This window comes from Xenopus tropicalis, chromosome 7, assembly GCF_000004195.4.
Source record: "Xenopus tropicalis strain Nigerian chromosome 7, UCB_Xtro_10.0, whole genome shotgun sequence".
Taxonomy (NCBI): domain Eukaryota; kingdom Metazoa; phylum Chordata; class Amphibia; order Anura; family Pipidae; genus Xenopus; species Xenopus tropicalis.
In genome coordinates, this window is record NC_030683.2 from 41,538,997 (window position 1) to 41,557,055 (window position 18,059).

An 18,059-nucleotide genomic window follows, 5' to 3' on the forward strand; every position below is an offset into this window, starting at 1 on the left:
CAATGCCCTTTTTTATACAAGACAGGATCTTATTTGCTTTAGTAGCCACAGAATGACACTGCCTGGAATTAGACCTTGTTATCTACAAAAAAAACCCAGATCCTTATCCATTAAGGATACCCCCAACAAACTACCAATTAGTAGATAGTTGCATTAATAGATAAATGCATAACTTTGCACTTGTCAACATTGAACCTCATTTTCCAGTTTGCTGCCCAGTTTTCCAATTTTGTCAAATCGCTCTGCAAAGCGGCAGCATCCTGCATGGAACTTATAGAATATTTAAATAATCATTAAAGGACAGGGCTAATGATTTTGCCCATCAGATACAAAGCCCTTTAATGCACTTAATCTCCAAGTTTATATTTCTGAAAAGCGCTTCCTTCACTTACATTATGCTGCATACCTCCATAGGCGGAGGGTGACTTTTTTGTTTGGGGAGGCTAAAGACGGGTCATATACTGACCTACAGCTAATGTGAGACTTAGTGGATTATCTGCTGGTGTAAAAAATTAACCTTCCAACAACCTATTGCGGTTCCCACTGACTTCCAGGGATTCTGCACAAAAGTGCGCAAAAATGCTTAGGATGTAAAAGTATTTATTCATGCACTTCTGTGAGGGGTTCTCCATCCATTTGGCTTTGTGATCAGTTAACTTAAAGGGGTAGTTCACCTTTAAATTAACTTTTAATATAATGTAGACATTGATATTCTGAGACATTTTGCAGTTGGTCCTCTTTTATTTGTAATGGGTTTTCAGTTATTTAGCTTTTTGTGCAGTAGCTCTCCATTTGGCATTTCAGCAGGTATCTGATTGCTAAGGTCTGGCTGCTAGCAACCAGGTAGTGGTTTAAACAAGAGATGGGAATATGAATAGTTAGGGGCCTGCATGGAAAAATACGTAATAATAACAAATTACAGTAATAATACTATCACTGTCAGTGATTCCCATTTGAAAGCTGAAAAGAGGCAGAAGGGAAAGGCAAACTATAAAAAAAATTAATTAGGAAGACCAATTGCAAAGTTGCTAGGAATAGGCCATTCTAGTTAATACTAAACGTTAACTTAAAAGTGAACCACCCCTTTAGATGTATTTGTTAGGTTTTATAGAGAGAGAGGCAGTGGGTACTGACATCCCAGGCACATTATATACAGTGTAAATACAGACTGTTTTTACAAAACCAGCACATTATTTGCAGTGAGAAGCAGTGGGTACTGATGGCAGATATTCAGGCCCTGGCACTATAACACTGGCACCGATACACAACATTGGCCCCACTGTAACTAGAAATAAACAAAACAATAACAAAAGTAAAAAAAAAAAAATAGTAAGTGCAAAAAAACAACAACAGATGAACAGATGAAGATTTCCAGGACAGTTCAGAAACAGAGTGAGGGTTTTTTTTGTTTTTTTAAGGTGCCCAGCAGGTTTGGGGAGGCTTAGCCTCCCGTAGCCTTAGCCTCCCGTAGCCTTATTGAAAATCCACCCATGCATACCTCTAATCCTTTCCACGCTGCCATGATTTATGTGGTGATGTCATCAAGATGGCTGTCTGTGCGCGTGCGCCATCATAACCCAGCCTGCAGTATTACCCTCTCTGTATCAGCAGCTGATGTACTAATGAAATTATATGCAGCAGTAGTTATATTATATTTGTATATATAATATTTGTCTGATCCTTCTCCTATATCTGGTTATTTTTTTCTATCATACAAGTAAAAGTGAAGCTGTATGTATGTACTGTATCAGTTAAAGATTTTTTTTTGGAAAGTACTGTAGGTATTCATTAAATATTTGGGCCTGGACTGTTTGTTTGAACTATGCGGCAGAATGAGGTTTGGAAGCACCAAGAAAAGGGAAGTTAAAAAAATCATCAATAGTGTAGTGCTTAATTAGCTGCTGAACGCGGGGCTTGTTTGGAAATCATTTTCTTTGAACTCAGCCATTAGCCCTGGACATGGATGGTTTATTAGTTGGCCTCAGCTACAGAATAATATAACCTATCACTGACAACAGACACATCCTTTTGAGCTGAAACATTTTAAGACATGGAAATTAAATCAGCTTTACAATTTTTTTTACCTTTATTTATATAGTGAGCCAAAAAAACTCAAAGGAAACATAACCTTGTCTAAAACTGACCCTATGGATAAAAATCATTAAAGAGGAACTTTGGCTTCCAAAATTTGTTAAAGAGCCACACAGAAACCCCTAATATACATATCACTGAAATCTGACCCTTCAAAAAGTATTAATAAATACCAATTTTATATGCTGAAATCCAACTGCACAACAGTTAATCATTTTCTGCGTCATTAGAAATCCTGGCAGGGGAGGAGCGACTAAAACATTGATGTTCTAGATGTAACAACTTCTCCACAGCTTACAGACTGCATGCAGGAAATATGTAATTGTAAATTGGAAATGTAATTGTGTATATTGTAAGGTTGCACATTGTAGCATTTTATAAATAACTTACAAATACAGGTATATATATAAAAAAATCTGTTTATTTAATCACCGCATCTACGCGTTTCGATCCCCACAGGATAGGGGAGGAATGCCGTGAGTGCTCTCTATAAATGTGCTTTCTATTTTTCTAGTCAGCACCCGACGAGTGTTTTTGATGTGGTGAGTGCCGATTGTTGTGTACTATATATATATGTATATATATACAGTATATATATATATGTATATAGGTATATTGTGTTAAATTATATTATCCTACATATAATATATTGCCAATTACAAGGTATAATGTGTAAGTTCATCACATGTATCTTTGCAAAGGGGAAGAAGCACTCCAGTCTGTCTGCAATGCCTTTAAATCATTTATTTGCAGAAATGGACAAACAGCACAAGCTTTCGGGGGTGACCCCTTCTTCAGGTGCAATACACACAAGTGAACAATTTACTCACTAAATACCTTAACAGACCATGTGACACTACCATGTGACCCATTAACCCCATCTCGGCTGCAATGCATGGAAAAAAGGCTTGGAAGCGGCTGTGGAAGTTAAGCACCCTCTGAGAACATGTATGTAAGTGGTGTGCTGAAGATTTTTGTTTAAGTTCATCACATAACACTCTATACAACAGAAACTTGTAGAAAAATGGAATTAAGATAATTTCTGAGATGCTGCTATTTTATGAGGAATGAAGTAAAACCCAGCAGAAACCCAGAAAGTTTCCCTTTCTGCATCCCATTAGAGAGAGGGTAGGGCTGGCGAGGGCACAACCAGGGCCCAACCAAGAATTAATCATCCCCTTTTGAGATGTATTGCACACTTTATTAATAAATAAAAGGTGGGCAGTGGGATCTGACCTCAACTTATTTTAAAATTATAAATAATTCCGGTAATAACTATTTTTATTTCCTTACCCTGCACCTAATGGTAGGTAAATATCAAATACTGGGGTAGATTCCTAACCAGTGGTTAATAGATGTTTAACAGACATATTTAATAACCTGCAGTAAGTGACTTTCCATACACACAAAAAACAACTTGAATGGCCTTTTATATATTAAGCAGCTCACAATCTCATTTGGATCACAGACTGGACAAACATATCGACACATATATACATTAAGTATAAAGAAAAATATGCCTGGATCTTCACTGCAATGGTATCTTACAGCATGTGACCAGGATGAGAAATGTATCTGACTATTCACTGCAATAGTATCTAACAGCCTGTGCCCAGGACAAGAAATGTACCTGGCTCTTCACTGCAATAGTGTTTTACAGCCTGTGCCCAGGATGTATTTAGGGGTTAAGGCCCTGATCCTTTGTGCAAGAAACCCTGTACTAACTTTTTGTCTTTTGTTGCACAGTGCCACTATATTCTATTACAGTGACCCACAAGCATGTAATGGTACCGACACCCTCAACGTAGAGTAATATTATATTGTAATATTATAGTGTAGTGGATATATATATATATATGTATATATATATTATAGTGGAATATATGTAAAGTAACCCCTTATTATTGTCACTTCTTTGCTATTCATTGCCATTCAAGTGTTTATTTCCCCTTCCTGGTAAGAAATTAGTATATTCACAGTAGAAACCAAGTAATGATGCCTTTTGAGGACATATATACATACAACAAGTGTTGAAACATTGTGGACTCCATCGTATCATATTACCGAGACATCATCCATATGTGACAATACAGATTTTTAGTGATGAGTGAATCTGTATGGTTTTGGTTCCCCAGAGAAAAATTTAGGAAGTGGTGAAAATAATGCATGCTCCTGCTTCGCAAAAAAATCCACCAATGGCGAAACATGGAAATTTGCCGCCAATCTATTCCTGCCGAAAAATTTCACTCATCGATACGGATTTTATGTGTTTCTACTCATGCAGCTCTTATTGGGTCACATGTATTTCTCACTGAACTCAGTACACACTACCTGTATGGCATGTGTAGAAGGGGCCATTTTGCACTCAAGTGATTTTTTTCTCCTTCAAGATTCTGCAGGAATTGCAATACGACGCAGCAGTCGACTGGTGGTCATTGGGCATCACCATCTGCGAGATGGCCACCAGAAAGGTCCCGTTTGACAAAAATGACAGAGACAAGCTCATTCATTCGATCATCTCGTGTGAGCCTGAAATTCCTCATGGGCTGGATAAACATCTAAAAATCTTTTGACAAAGGTGAGTAGCTAAAGTGGGAGAGAGCAGAGGGGAACAGTATTGTAACGCAAATATGTTTATGCCCCATGTTTTGATACACTGGAGATCTGCCTCTGTCATTTATCGAGCCCCAGAAGGATAACAATTTCACCAGGAAACTGAAACATTGTTTCCTGCTTTACGCCTTTACGTCCCTCCTGGCTGCAGTAGGTATGTATTTGTATTTGTAATCCAGCCAGTAATAATAACATGCTGTTCCATCTTGCATAGGCAAATAAGATCAGAGGACAGGGGCATATTTGGGGACTTCATATCATCACCACCACCAGCTGCACAAGATCACCTTCTCTCCTTCCTTTAACATCAGGCTTAGGCACTCATCTGGGCTCAGGGTAAGTATAAGGTAAGTATAAGGTAAGTATTATATGTGAGCGAATGTGCGCGCGACTGTGTGAGAGAATGTGAGATACGAAAGGCCAAGGGTGTAACTAGAAAGCAACAGGTGCTAAGATCGCAGCCTGCTTTGCCTTCCTGCACATCTTGTCTATAGAACCCATACCTGTTAGTTATGTATATAGTTTTGTAATTTTTCCAGGTCAAGGTTTTTTCCCCCAGTTTTTGTTTTTTTTCCCTTCTCCTGGAAGTTAAACGAGCAAAGGGTGGGACTTCATAGACATGTGCATTTTAAGCCTCTTTTGTGTTTGTATTTGTTTGTGTCATGTTTGTCATGTTTTGTGTTCCATGTGAAATGACATCTCACTGAGGGGAACCAATGGCAAATTATTCACATTGGATCTCCCCTGAGGTGTTACACCCGGTGTGAATGGTGTGTGAATGCCAGTAACAGGGTTGAAGCCTTGACGTGGCGTTACTGCTCACATGTAGAAACATGTGCTAATTCAACCAATGGTGAGACTGTGAGTGAAGTGTTTTACTGGCAAATTTTGTTAAGAATTAGATTTATTACTAAGGCTGAACCATGTTTTAGATTTGGGACTGATTTTCTTACAGCATGTGACCAGGATGAGAAATGTATCTGACTATTCACTGCAATGGTATCTAACAGCCTGTGCCCAGGACAAGAAATGTACCTGGCTCTTCATTGCAATAGTGTTTTACAGCCTGTGCCCAGGATGATATGAAAAGGTACAACAACATGCAACACAATGTATTTAGGGGTTAAGGCCCTGATCCTTTGTGCAAGAAACCCTGTACTAACTTTTTGTTTTTTGTTGCACAGTGCCACTATATTCTATTACAGTGACCCACAAGCATGTAATGAACTATTTTCGTGAGGTATTCGATGCAATGCGCACTAATTAACGCAGTGCGCTACTTCTCGCGCGTGCTAATTAACGCACGACGCGCACGCCATATTAACCATACACACCATTACGTTTGTAAAACTACTTTTTTTGAAAATGACCATTTGGAAACTGGAGGCTACATCACTCTAGGGCCAACACATACTTGAAAAAAATCACACTGCAAAGTCCATATTGTTTTGCCAAAAGCTCATGAACTGTAGTTTTCTATAATTACCGCCTGCCCCAAGTAGGTGTTAATTTTCGCACAGACTAATGCGATATTTAGAGCGTCTAAGTGTTTGTGAATCATGCGTTAGTAATATTCCTGCGCGCTAATTAACGCAATGCGGTTGCGCGCTAATTAATGCACGCGATATGTGACTTAACGCATGGGATAATACTTTAGCGCATCGCACGTTTTTTTTCCCCACATCAATTTTACCGCAAAAAAGCATGCGGTATGCGTTATCGCACTTTAGTGAATCAAGCATAGGGTCTTCAAAGTGCTGATTTATAGAAAAACCTTTTGCACTAAGTAGCACCTATGTACAGAAAATCAATGCACTGTGATGTTCTGCAGTGAGACTCCATAAGGTGTTGCACTCCATCCAAACATCAGCTTTAAAATGGTCCCCCTTTGAAAAAGAAGAGATATCTAAATCATCTAAATATTCCTATCTATCTTTTCACTCCTAGAGCGACTATAACAATTGCTAACTGTGCTAGCTATTCTGAACTAAATCCTGCAGCCACCTCTCAGTGAGGTGAAGTCCCAGGGAAGACCTTATGCACAAACCAGTTCTCTCTTTTATACACTAACATATTGCCACCTAGTGGGCATTTCTAAGACAACTATCCAATTATGGTAACATTAAATCAGGAAGTATTTCCCACACATAGGATATGGGGTCACTTTAGGCGTCTACTCTAATTTATGGTCTACTTCGCTGGCTATGGCTTTCTAGGGGGACCTAAGTAAGGGGAGTTAAATCCTAGGATCCCTACATGTGTACAAATATAACATTTCTGACCCATATGAAGAAACCCCTATCAATATCTATAGCTTGGACATAGTAAGAGTGTCACCCTTTTTAGATGCTATGCTATTCACAGGGGGTTGCCAATGTGTTAGGCAAGTGCCCCCAAAAATATTACTAAACTGGCCCAGCATTCCTGTCTGCTAAGAAGTGCACTGGCCCAGGGTACTTGTCTGATGGCTTAGTCCTCCAATGGTTCTCTTCTTTCCTGGCTGGCAGAACACAACAGGTAGCCTTGGGGCCTTTCCAGTCAAACCCTGTACCACTAAAATATGGCGTGCCCCAGGGCTCAATACTATCCCCTTTGCTGTTTACCATATACATGCTGCCACTCGGAAAATCATTCAAAAACACAGTCTGACATACCACTGCTATGCTGATGACACCCAGCTATATATGTCATTTAAACCTGACATGACAGATCCTATCCCAAAAATAAACACATGCCTAGCTGAAACTGGCTCAAACTAAATGCTGACAAGACTGAGGTGGCCAGCGCCTAACAGCAAAGATCTTGCTAGCTCCAACACTGTGCGCAGCTTGGGTTTACTAATTGATGGGGAATTAAACTTCAGGAGCCAAATTTCAGCTGTGGTGAAACATTCCTTCTTTCACCTAAGGAATATTGCAAAAATTAAGCACCTCATTCCTTCTGAGGCTCTTCCAACCCTAGTTCACGCCTTCATCACATAACTGGACTATTGCAATGCCCTCTATGCAGGCCTTCCAAATAAAGACCTACACCGCCTGCAGCTAGTACAGAATGCTGCCGCAAGATTGCTTACAAGCCAACCCTGCCATTGCCACATAACACCAATCCTTTGCTCACTACACTGGCTACCCATAAAATGGAGAATCCTTTTCAAAATTGGCATGCTAACATTCAAATCCCTACATGGCCTAGGCCCCGGATACCTGAAGGACTTGGTGCAACTACGTCACACCTCCCACAACCTTAGATCAAATGGATCCAATAACTTGACCACCCCCAGAGTTCAACTGAAAACCTTTGGATCCAGAGCTTTCTGTCATGCTGCCCCTACCCTGTGGAATGCCTTGCCAAACGGGATCAAGACAGGTCCAACCCTGGACACGTTTAAATCAAAACTGAAAAGCCACCTGTTTAGTCTGGCATTTACGTCCACATAACTTTTCCTCTGCACACATAGATATGTACTGATCTGAGACAAGCTTATGCGCTTTGGGTCCAACGGGAGAAAATCGCTTTACAAATGTTTTGTTGTTGTTGATGCCCCACAGTTCCCCCAGTGAAAAACGCCTGATATCATCATCCATAGAAATAACTTGAAAAGACGTGAAGCAAACCACACAATGCGGAAATACGCTAGAAAACGCCTTAGCACGGATTTTTCAAGCGTTGGCCGAAATACGCCAGTATTTGCAAAGCAAGCTATTCCTATGTATACGCAAAGGCAGCTGCCAGACCTAGCGGAAATACGAAATACGCTGCGTTTTTTGCTATTTCGCACTATTAGCACCATGGAAACAGGATTTGCTTACGTCAACAGTACTAGGCTGAAAAACGCCATAGTCAGGGGCTGTGTGGCTTGTGCTGCGTTTTTAAGCTGAGAAAAAACGCAGAGGAAAAACGCCACGTGTGGCATCAGCCTTAGGTAAGAACACTTATGGTAAATAAATGAAAGACTGAGTGTTGCCCTGAAGTAAGGCATTTGCTTATGTAAAAATAACTGTATTACTCTATAGGAAAACAACGTGCATCTCATCTTCTGTCCAGAAAATTCTTCAATGCATAGTATGTCATACAACGAACAACTGTAAAACAACAGGTAAACACAAGAATTTGTTTCCCAACACAACAGTGTCTGTGCGGCCTCACAAAGGATTGGCGATCCCTACCTGAATTGGTTACAGAAAAAAAAAAATTGTAAATGGGCACCTAAACTTTAGGTTATACAGTAAACATTATTAGCTTCCCTAGAACAAAGAAGACTTCCATGTGGCAGGCAAGAATCAGAGGTAAAAGACAAATAACTGCTTTAATAGCTTTTAAGCAATAAAACGTTTGCATAATGTGGCCCTCAAATATCCCACCCTCTCTTTGAGGAAGCCTCTGGAGATGGTAATTGCAGAGTTTGCACTATTTCCCCCCTTGTAATTTGTAAAAAGATCATCCCAGGATTTCTTGTCCAGAAAGCATTATGGGAGTAAAGTAGTAAGAGTTTGCTCTAGTAACTCACAGCAACCAGGCAACAAACTGGTAAATGTTATATGTGATTGGTTGCTATGGGTTGCTAGACCTAGAACAAATTTTAAACCTATTATATTACATTTTCCCCAATATATAGTTGAATAGTTCTACTAATACATATATGCTTATTTAAAAATATTATTGCCAACTGACAATTTTTTCGTGAGTGTTTCTAATTATTATACTGTACTTGCATTCTTGTAGCAATTGCAGCAGTACAGGTATTGGAACTATTATCAAGAATGCTTGGGTCCTGGGATTTTCCATATAAGTCTACTTTCCTTAAATGAGAACTACAACCCACCCCAGATATAAAAGCCCCCTTGACTGACCTGCCTCGACCCCAAATCACCTCATGGTGCCCAGGTACGCAGCTGTGCTGCTCTGCATTTTTAGGTTGGGGTTTGCAACAGGGGCTGTTTTTTAAATTACAGAGTGTGCAATAAGGGAAAGGTAAGGAGGGGTCGAGGCAGGTCAGTTAGGGGGGGCTTTTATAGCTTAGGGGTGTAGTTCTTTAAGTCTACTATAGATCATTAAAACATCAATTACATGCAATAGAATTGCTTTGCCTCCAGTAAGGATTAATTATAGCTCAGTTAGGATCAAGTACAAGGAAATCATTTTTAAAAATAAGAATTATTTGCTTGTATTCAAATCTATGGGAGATGGCCTTCACTTAATTTGGAACTTTCTGAATAATGGGTTTCCAGATAACCAATCCCATACCTGTATATCGTTTTTTGTCAGATTAATTTAATAAGTACACATTTCAGAAACCTTTACTTGAATCCATAACTTAAAGCCACAATTCTGGGTGATTCTGCTGGTTGCAAAGAGTAGGAGTTATTCTCCTATAGAATGGCAGTTTGGAAAGTGCAAAATATTGGGGCAATTGGCTTGGTTTGAAAGAATAAAAAGTTCCCCTTTGACACTGTGTTTTTAATTATGTATAGAATCAATTTAAGGATGATAGGTGCCCTTTAAGCTGTAAGTCTGAATGTGGCCTCTCCTCCTACTCCATGCGCACTGAGGTAGTAGCGGTGTAAGAAACAATATAAAAGTATTAGGAATTCAGCATCGTAAAAATGAAGCTCCCCCTTCTAATCGCTGTAAGTCATTAGTTCACAGAAGAAGCAAAAGTAAGATGACAATTTGAGGAACTATAAGTGATCATCCTACCTCTCCACTGCAATAGCCACAAGGGTGAAAACTGAAGCAGATACGGACATGCCTTGTACCAGACCACTCATTTTGCACATGATGTTGTCAAAAGGCCACCCTGAAAATGAAAAGATAACATAATGTTAATGATCATTAAAGACGGATTCTTCTTGACCCCCATATATTAAATTATTTACAAGTTTTTTTTTTTAATAGGTTTTCTAGTCACAGTTGTATGATAATATTTGTTTAGAAAACATACCCATACATGGTGCTTTGGACTCTTTATATTTTGTCATATTTTTAATAGGTTTTCTAGTCACAGTTGTATGATAATATTTGCTTAGCCAACATACCCATACATGGTGCTTTGGACTCTTTATATTTTGTCATATTTTTAATAGGCTGGCCCCTAGCTGCAATTCACTGGGAAATATCTCTTGGCCAAAGCACTGGTAGGACTTTCGCTCCAAGGCCAACACAGGCTAACTTATAAAGCCTCATTTATGACCAGAAGTTCAACTGCAGCATGCACAAATGGATTCAATTTCGTGTTCATGTTGATGCCATTCATAAAAAGTACTTTCCAGTCTGCTCTGATGAATAGCGTGCCAGAGTGCATACTGATGCATAATGATGATGTGTTGTAGAACACCAAACAAGTCAGGATTTCAAATTTGTATTAGAGCTGCTGTGATTTTACAGCCACCTAAGAGTGTGTGAAGTGCGTGTCTGATTTGTGCTGATTCTTTTGGACTTTCCCCCTGATGTGGGTTTTGGCCGATGTACCCAGACCACTGACTGAGATCAGTGAGTGACCCATAATATGATGTACCAGTAACTGATTGAAGCAAAATGTTTGGGCATGGGCACCCAAACCAATTCTGAAATTTGATGAGCCCTTTGTATAAAGAGATTTATTTAAACTGAATCTTGAATACAAATGTTTATACTTATAGAATAGTTAGGTTTAACAGCACCCAAAGGCTTTTTCCAGGATTTGAATGTTGATATTAATGCTGAAGGCACTGGCATGCCAGAAGAAATGCATCCACACTCTTGTTGAGCTAGCCATAACTTGAGCATGATTCCTGAAAATGTGCATGTGTTGGTGTATCCAGCGCAACTGTGATGGATGTAGCTTGGCGTGCAGCTTCTAAAACTCTGGTTACTCACTACTCTTTCCTAAAAAATGGAACATGCCAATATATAGAATACCTGTTGTCACTACTGGATGATGAAATGCCCTAAGGCACCATTAGGACTGGATGTATTACTTTCTAGAATCCATGTGGTTAGATCATAGTGCAAGTGCTGCTCATAGGTAACTAATAGCCTTTGTTTCAATGTTTATTCATGATTCCTGTTGAACTGTCACAAAATAATTAAGTTTGAAAACAATAAAAAGCTATGTGAATTCATCAAAGCTGACCTTGCCCCAGTGCTTTCTTATGCTACAATCGATTCTGAGTTGAAAAAATAAGCAACAACAAATACAAACAAAGTAAAATCAAGCAATTTTCAGTGTTTCCTTGAACAGATGCAGCTTGCAAATAACCTTCTGCTTTATTATACCCTAAGTGATGTGAAATTCAGGTCTTGTACTCCTTGTGGGACAACAAATATGGAAGAACTAGAAAGAAAAGGGAAGGTGGAATATATGTTAATTCAACCATTTACGGCGGTGGTACTGCAGCCCCTATAATCAGAACTCAGCATGCATAACAGAGCTGAGATAAATAAATGGTGGACTGCTATGTATTTAGAAGGGCACATTAGTTTTATTGTGATAATAGCTCTGTGCAAATTTGCTACAGTCTAAATGATTTTACCCTGAACGGCACAGAAATAATAATTATATAGAATAATAATAAATAATGATGCAGAGAAGGCAGCAATCCTAACTTTTTCATAAAGACTCTTACATTTATACAGGTGAGGTCTTTATCTATGTCTTTCCTTCTCTGTGCTATGAAAGAATCCATGAAATTCTGTACCTACAAACATTTCTCCTTCTCCTGCTGGCACATACTCAGAAATGAAATCACTGTGCAGTGTCCAATTGCTCATGTAAGGTATTATGCAGGGTAGGACTGGGCTGCCGGGACACCGGGAAAAAAAACTGTGTGCCCCAGCGGCCCAGACCTGATCCACCAGTCTCCCTCTCCTGACGTGCTCCTTACTTACGCACGATCGGGGATCGGAAGGGTGGTGGGGTCGTTGTGAAGGCTGCTGCGAGGGCCCATTGGGGGGTGCTGGGGCCCCTGAAGCCATAGCCCCAGTGGGCCCTGCACCCACAGTCTGACCCTGGTGCTATGAATTAGCAGGAGTAAAGTTTTACCCTGATCTAAGAACCTATGGGAAACATACATACATTTTTTTACTAGTCTGGTGCAGTTAAAATAGCTTCTACTTTTATTTTACTATTATATAAATTATCTAACAGAGACATAGCCGTTTTCTCCTACTGAAGGAAATCCTGCACTGATTTCCAATTTTTGGCATCAGGGCCAGATTTCTACTGAGAGCGCCGGGAGGCTGGAATTGTTGCACCCCCCTCCTCCTACAGGATCACGCGCATGCACATCCTTTGTTCCTACATCCGGAGCACAGGGGGCAGGGCATGGGTAGATTCCCATAACATGATAAAAAAATGTGACAGGTTCCCCTTTAACCCATGATTATATACTGCAAAGTTAAGTTATACTGTATGTGCTCTTGCACAGCAGCGCACAGTGTGCAACAATGAATGGGAGCCCTTGAAGCAACTTAAGTAGCTGTTACCACCAGGCCAGGTTCTTGTTGTGTGTTGTATCTGTACACACAACTGACTTGCAACTATGAATCCCTTGCTATTTCCAGCTCCATGAGCACCACTGTGCCCCAAATTATATAATTTTCACCCACAATGACACAATCAAATCACAACTTTAACTTGCTTGTGATTTACTAATGTGGATGCAAAATGATGTGGAAGATACAGGTATGGGATCTGTTATTCAGAAACCTGTTACCATAAAGTTCTGAATTACTGGAAGGCCATCTTCCATAGACTCCATTATAAGCAAATACTTTTATTATTTAAAATTGATTTCCTTTTTCTCTGTAGTAATAAATAAGTACCTTGTACTTGATCCCAACTAAGATATAACAAATCCTAATTGGGGGCAAAACAATCCTATTGGGTTTAATTAATGTTTGGAGCATAGGATAAACATTTTCTTCAATTAGTTTTCTAATTAGTAACACTGTACATGAACCTACAATATCAGTGTAAATATTGGAAAATGTAGTGATTAACGAAAAATACAGTAAAAAAAAGCACAAATAAATCTATAGTGCCAATGAATACTTAGATTTATTTGTGCTTTTTTCATATGAATGAAGGTGAGCAGATGGCATATAATCTAATGAAAAAAGGTCAGATTAAATTGTCATATGCAACATTGTGCTGATGCATGCATAGATCTTTATGAAGCTCTAGGAAATGTAGAAATGTACAGGAGTGCCAGCCATATAAAAGCTAAAAGATTGAAGAGCCACAGACTGCCCGGCTGGATCTGATTTGCTTCAGGAGACTAAAACGTAAGGCTTAAAACCCTATCTAGTCAGTCTCACAATGAGAGATACTAGGGGAGTGAGAAAGAAACACCAGAGAAAGGTCTGCAAACTATACATACAAAAGTCTATGTAGCTGTACACACTGTTACCTGATGAGAGGTCTGTAAATCAGCTTCATTTTTTGTGTTATCCTACTGATGAAAGGTGTCTTTTCTTTTTTAACTGCCATTATTTTATGCATATTGCTGCTGGCTGGTGTTCTGTCAATTGCTCTGTGGAAACCTGCCACACATACATTAAAGGAGAAGGAAAGGTAAAAACTAAGTAAGCTTTATCACAAAGGTCTATGTAAATACAGCCATAAGCACTCACAGAAACGCTGCACTGAGTCACCTGTCAAAAGATTTGTTGTCTTTGTTTTCCTGTGCCAGAGACACACAGCTCTCTGCTCTCTCCACTTTCCTGCTTCCCCCTCCCTCAAGAATGCTAATAACTCACCCCCCCCCTTAGGAATGTGGATCTGAGCCAATCAGCAGGAAGCTTCCTCATAGTCTACAACTAACTGAGCATGTACACTGGTCTGGGTCTCGGTGCAGGAGTGAGGCATTATGGGAGCTTTCTTTACACAGCTCAGCATCTGAATGCAGAAATGTGGGGGGACTTAAGGACACTATTGAGAGAACTGAAGGTATGCCTGCAGCTTGAAATTAACTCTTTATTAGCTTTTCCTTCTCCTTTAAAACAGCAGGCCCTCTTGTGACTCCAATTACATTAGAGTTCTGGGAAAACACTGCATAGTGGAAAAACCATGGCACTTGTGCTCAAAAATGTACTTTGCTTACTGCACTTGTGGATGTACATGTACACTAAGCTGTTTTATCCGTGGCCCAGCAGTTGTGCTGTTCTATTGTAGCTTATGGGAAAACTTGCCTTCTAGCTCAACAGTTGAAAAAATGGCGTGTGTATTGAAGCAGTCCTTTTTAAAGTGTTTAAAAAGTGTTAAAGTGTTTAAAAGTGTTAAAGTGTTAGCCATTACATTGCTAGAGATGCTCTATTTTTCTTCCCAAAAAAATCAAAAAATTACAGAACGGATAAAACCTAATAATAACTACCACAATAATGACCTACTTATTATCTTAATTTCACTTTAAAGACCAATGTATATAACAGAAACACAAGATCCTGATTGAACATGTCTACATATATTTTACACACAGGCCTACATATCTGCTTTTTATATTTCATTATTATGATTGCCTAATGTGCAATAAACAATAAAATACCATACATTTTCTCAATATAATTATGCAGGACATAACATTTAATTCAATGATGCTGTATGGCACGTAGCATCAATTTTAGTAGAAAAAAGTTCTACATTTATGATGGCCCATAAGTTGCTTACTTGGGTAAGACCCAAGTTTGGGCCCAACAAATGATTTTTCTTGTGAACCTGTTATTATAGGCAGCTGATCAGCATTTACTAAGAAAGGTCTGAACGCTATTTTCTGCTTACATAGCAAATACTGATATTTAAAATGACATGTCAGCTGTACTTCCATACCCACCAAATGAATGCATTGTATAAATACTGTAATTATGGTCAATGTACAACTAGAACAATGATTATAGCACCGGAATCTGAATACAGAGACATTATAATGCAAATTGCTTTGAGTTTAGTATGTTTCCTGAAATTTGCAATTCGTTGCATTCTTGAATGTTAGTTTGGGCACATAGAAAGAATCAGCAATACTGAACAGCCTTACTATGATAGAAATAACTGTGCAAGGCCTGACACTGTAGCCTAACATTACCATGTTTCAGTTTGGGATCTAAAATTACAAAATAAAATTTTTTCATAATTATTCATTCTACTTACATAAAATACTTATATAAAATAAACAGCAAAATATATTAAGTCAGACTACACCAATAAAATTTTATATACATGTCTGGGATAAAGATAATTATTTCACAATAAATTCATTATATTTGATGAATACTGATACTAGTGCAGCCCCCCCTGAGCATTTGCAGTTACAGCGTGTACCAACTATAACTCACTGAGTACTGTTATTGACACATATTATATGGCAGAAGTAACGAACAGGACCATAAAGCTGACATTCTAATCCTGTACATGTCATTAGAAGCTTGCACTGTACTTAGTTTTTTAGGCCTAAAAAACAATTTTTGAACCTCTAGCCCCCCCATTTGTTACTATGAAGATGTGGTTAATAAGAGACATGGAGGCAGATTTACTAAAACTCTAAATTTGTCTAATTTTTTTTAAAAGTTGGAAACTCTTTCCCATGAATGTTTGACATTTATCAAAAAAGCTGAACAGAAAAAGGATGTGCGGGAAAAAGTTGTGGAAAAGCTGCAAAAATTTCAACTTTTTCTTCTTGTCACACAATAACCACAACTTTTTCGTCTAAAATCTGCAATCCTTTAAAGATTCATAGCAAAGAAAGATCTTCCAGGAAAGGTACCATAAGCCATTGACTTCTACATGATCTCGATAGGTTTTAGATGGAGTATTTTTGGATTCAGAATTTTCACAGCTCTGTTGCAAAATAAATCTCAAAAACGTTGTGATTTTTTTTTGGTGATGTTTAGCACTAAAAAATCCAAAAAGATGGAAAAAAAAACCCAACCATTAGTAAATGGCCCCCCATAAATTATCTAATTTGACTAGGAATTTCTTTTTTTTCTGCAGACTGATACTAGAGTGTGCTCTTCATAGAGTTGAGGTTCCTGGTCTCTGTATAAAAATCCAAGGTAAGCTGATTATGATATTGAAGATGATATGCCCATGTATGGGCCCTCCGACAGGCCACCCTCACTGATATCTGGCAGAAAATTGGTCAGATGTCGATTGGGCAAGTTCAATATTTCTACCCGACCAAGGACTACATTGGCTCATTGATGCAGTCCTCGCTTTTACTTTTCGTATCCCCTTCATTGTTAAAAGATCGTTTGGCCCTAGGGTAAAGTGATCACATTAGAACGAAATCACCCACCAATGGTGGGCATATCGGGGAATGATTTGCTTATTTGGCGACTTTGCCAAATGAGCTAATCTAACGTGTAAGACCACCTTAATCTAAGTAAACTTACTACATCCCATACTTTATGTATCTGTTTAACTTCATCACGGTTCCCATATCCTATTTGTTTTAATGCTTGGCACAGAAATTACCTTCATACCGATAAAGAGTATTCAGACATATCCTGGATGCTGGGAAAGTAGGTCAAGAGTTAGTTGTTCTGCTCTTCAGCTTCATTATGCATTAATATATGTCAGAATTGGTACTGGATATATAACGATTAATTAGACCAACTGTGCCATCCACTCAATTGCAGTAAGAATCTTATTTAGAAATATGATATGAAACTCATAAAATGTGTATAGGAAGGATTATGTCCATGTGCATTTCTTCCTTTATTTACAAATGACTGTATTAATGGTTGGTGAGAATATTATCCACAGTTAGGAATCTAATATCAAGGGCAACATCTGGCAGGTCCCAATGAGTCAGCAGTTAGCATTTACTGATCTATTTAATTCTGGATAATAAACACAATATTTGATTGGTTGTTCAAAACTCTTTGACACAGTATCTAGAGAATTTAAATATTAAAAAGCAACTATATATTACATTTTCCCACAGAATGGTAATTCATTCCAGGGACAACTGTATATACATAGGCTGTGCACGACCTGAAAGTGGGTGCTTGTGGGCAAATAAAAGCTGCCAACAGACCACGTCCTACCACGTCCTAGCTTATCAGCCCTCCAACAGACCTACCCAAATGATATCTGGGCAAAAATCTTATAGATACAGATTGGTCAGGATTAAAACATCCCATCAGGGCAAGGAGTGCATCACGTCAAGGTGAGCATATTGGGGAACAATCCACTCATTTGGAGGACCTTGCCAAATGAGTTGATCTTTCAACATCAACCCTGGAGAATTCTGAGTGGCCACAATATGTCTCATATAATATTCACGTCCCCTTAGTCACTAGGATGAGTTATTTGCTAGCCAACAAGCCTAATAGAGTGGTAACTTAGAAAGGGCTAAGATAGTAGCACATTCAGAGTAGCT

At 38.8% G+C, this 18,059-nt stretch overlaps 1 protein-coding gene across 1 annotated transcript in view; it reads right to left on the reverse strand.

Moving 5' to 3' along the window:
• npffr1.1 (neuropeptide FF receptor 1, gene 1) overlaps positions 1-18,059 on the reverse strand; it is a 103,667-nt gene that overhangs the window by 12,883 nt on the left and 72,725 nt on the right. The window contains exon 3 of the mRNA XM_004915786.4: positions 10,402-10,501. Within this exon, the coding sequence (XP_004915843.2) occupies positions 10,402-10,501 (100 nt within the window). The remainder of the gene's footprint in view (positions 1-10,401; positions 10,502-18,059) is intronic.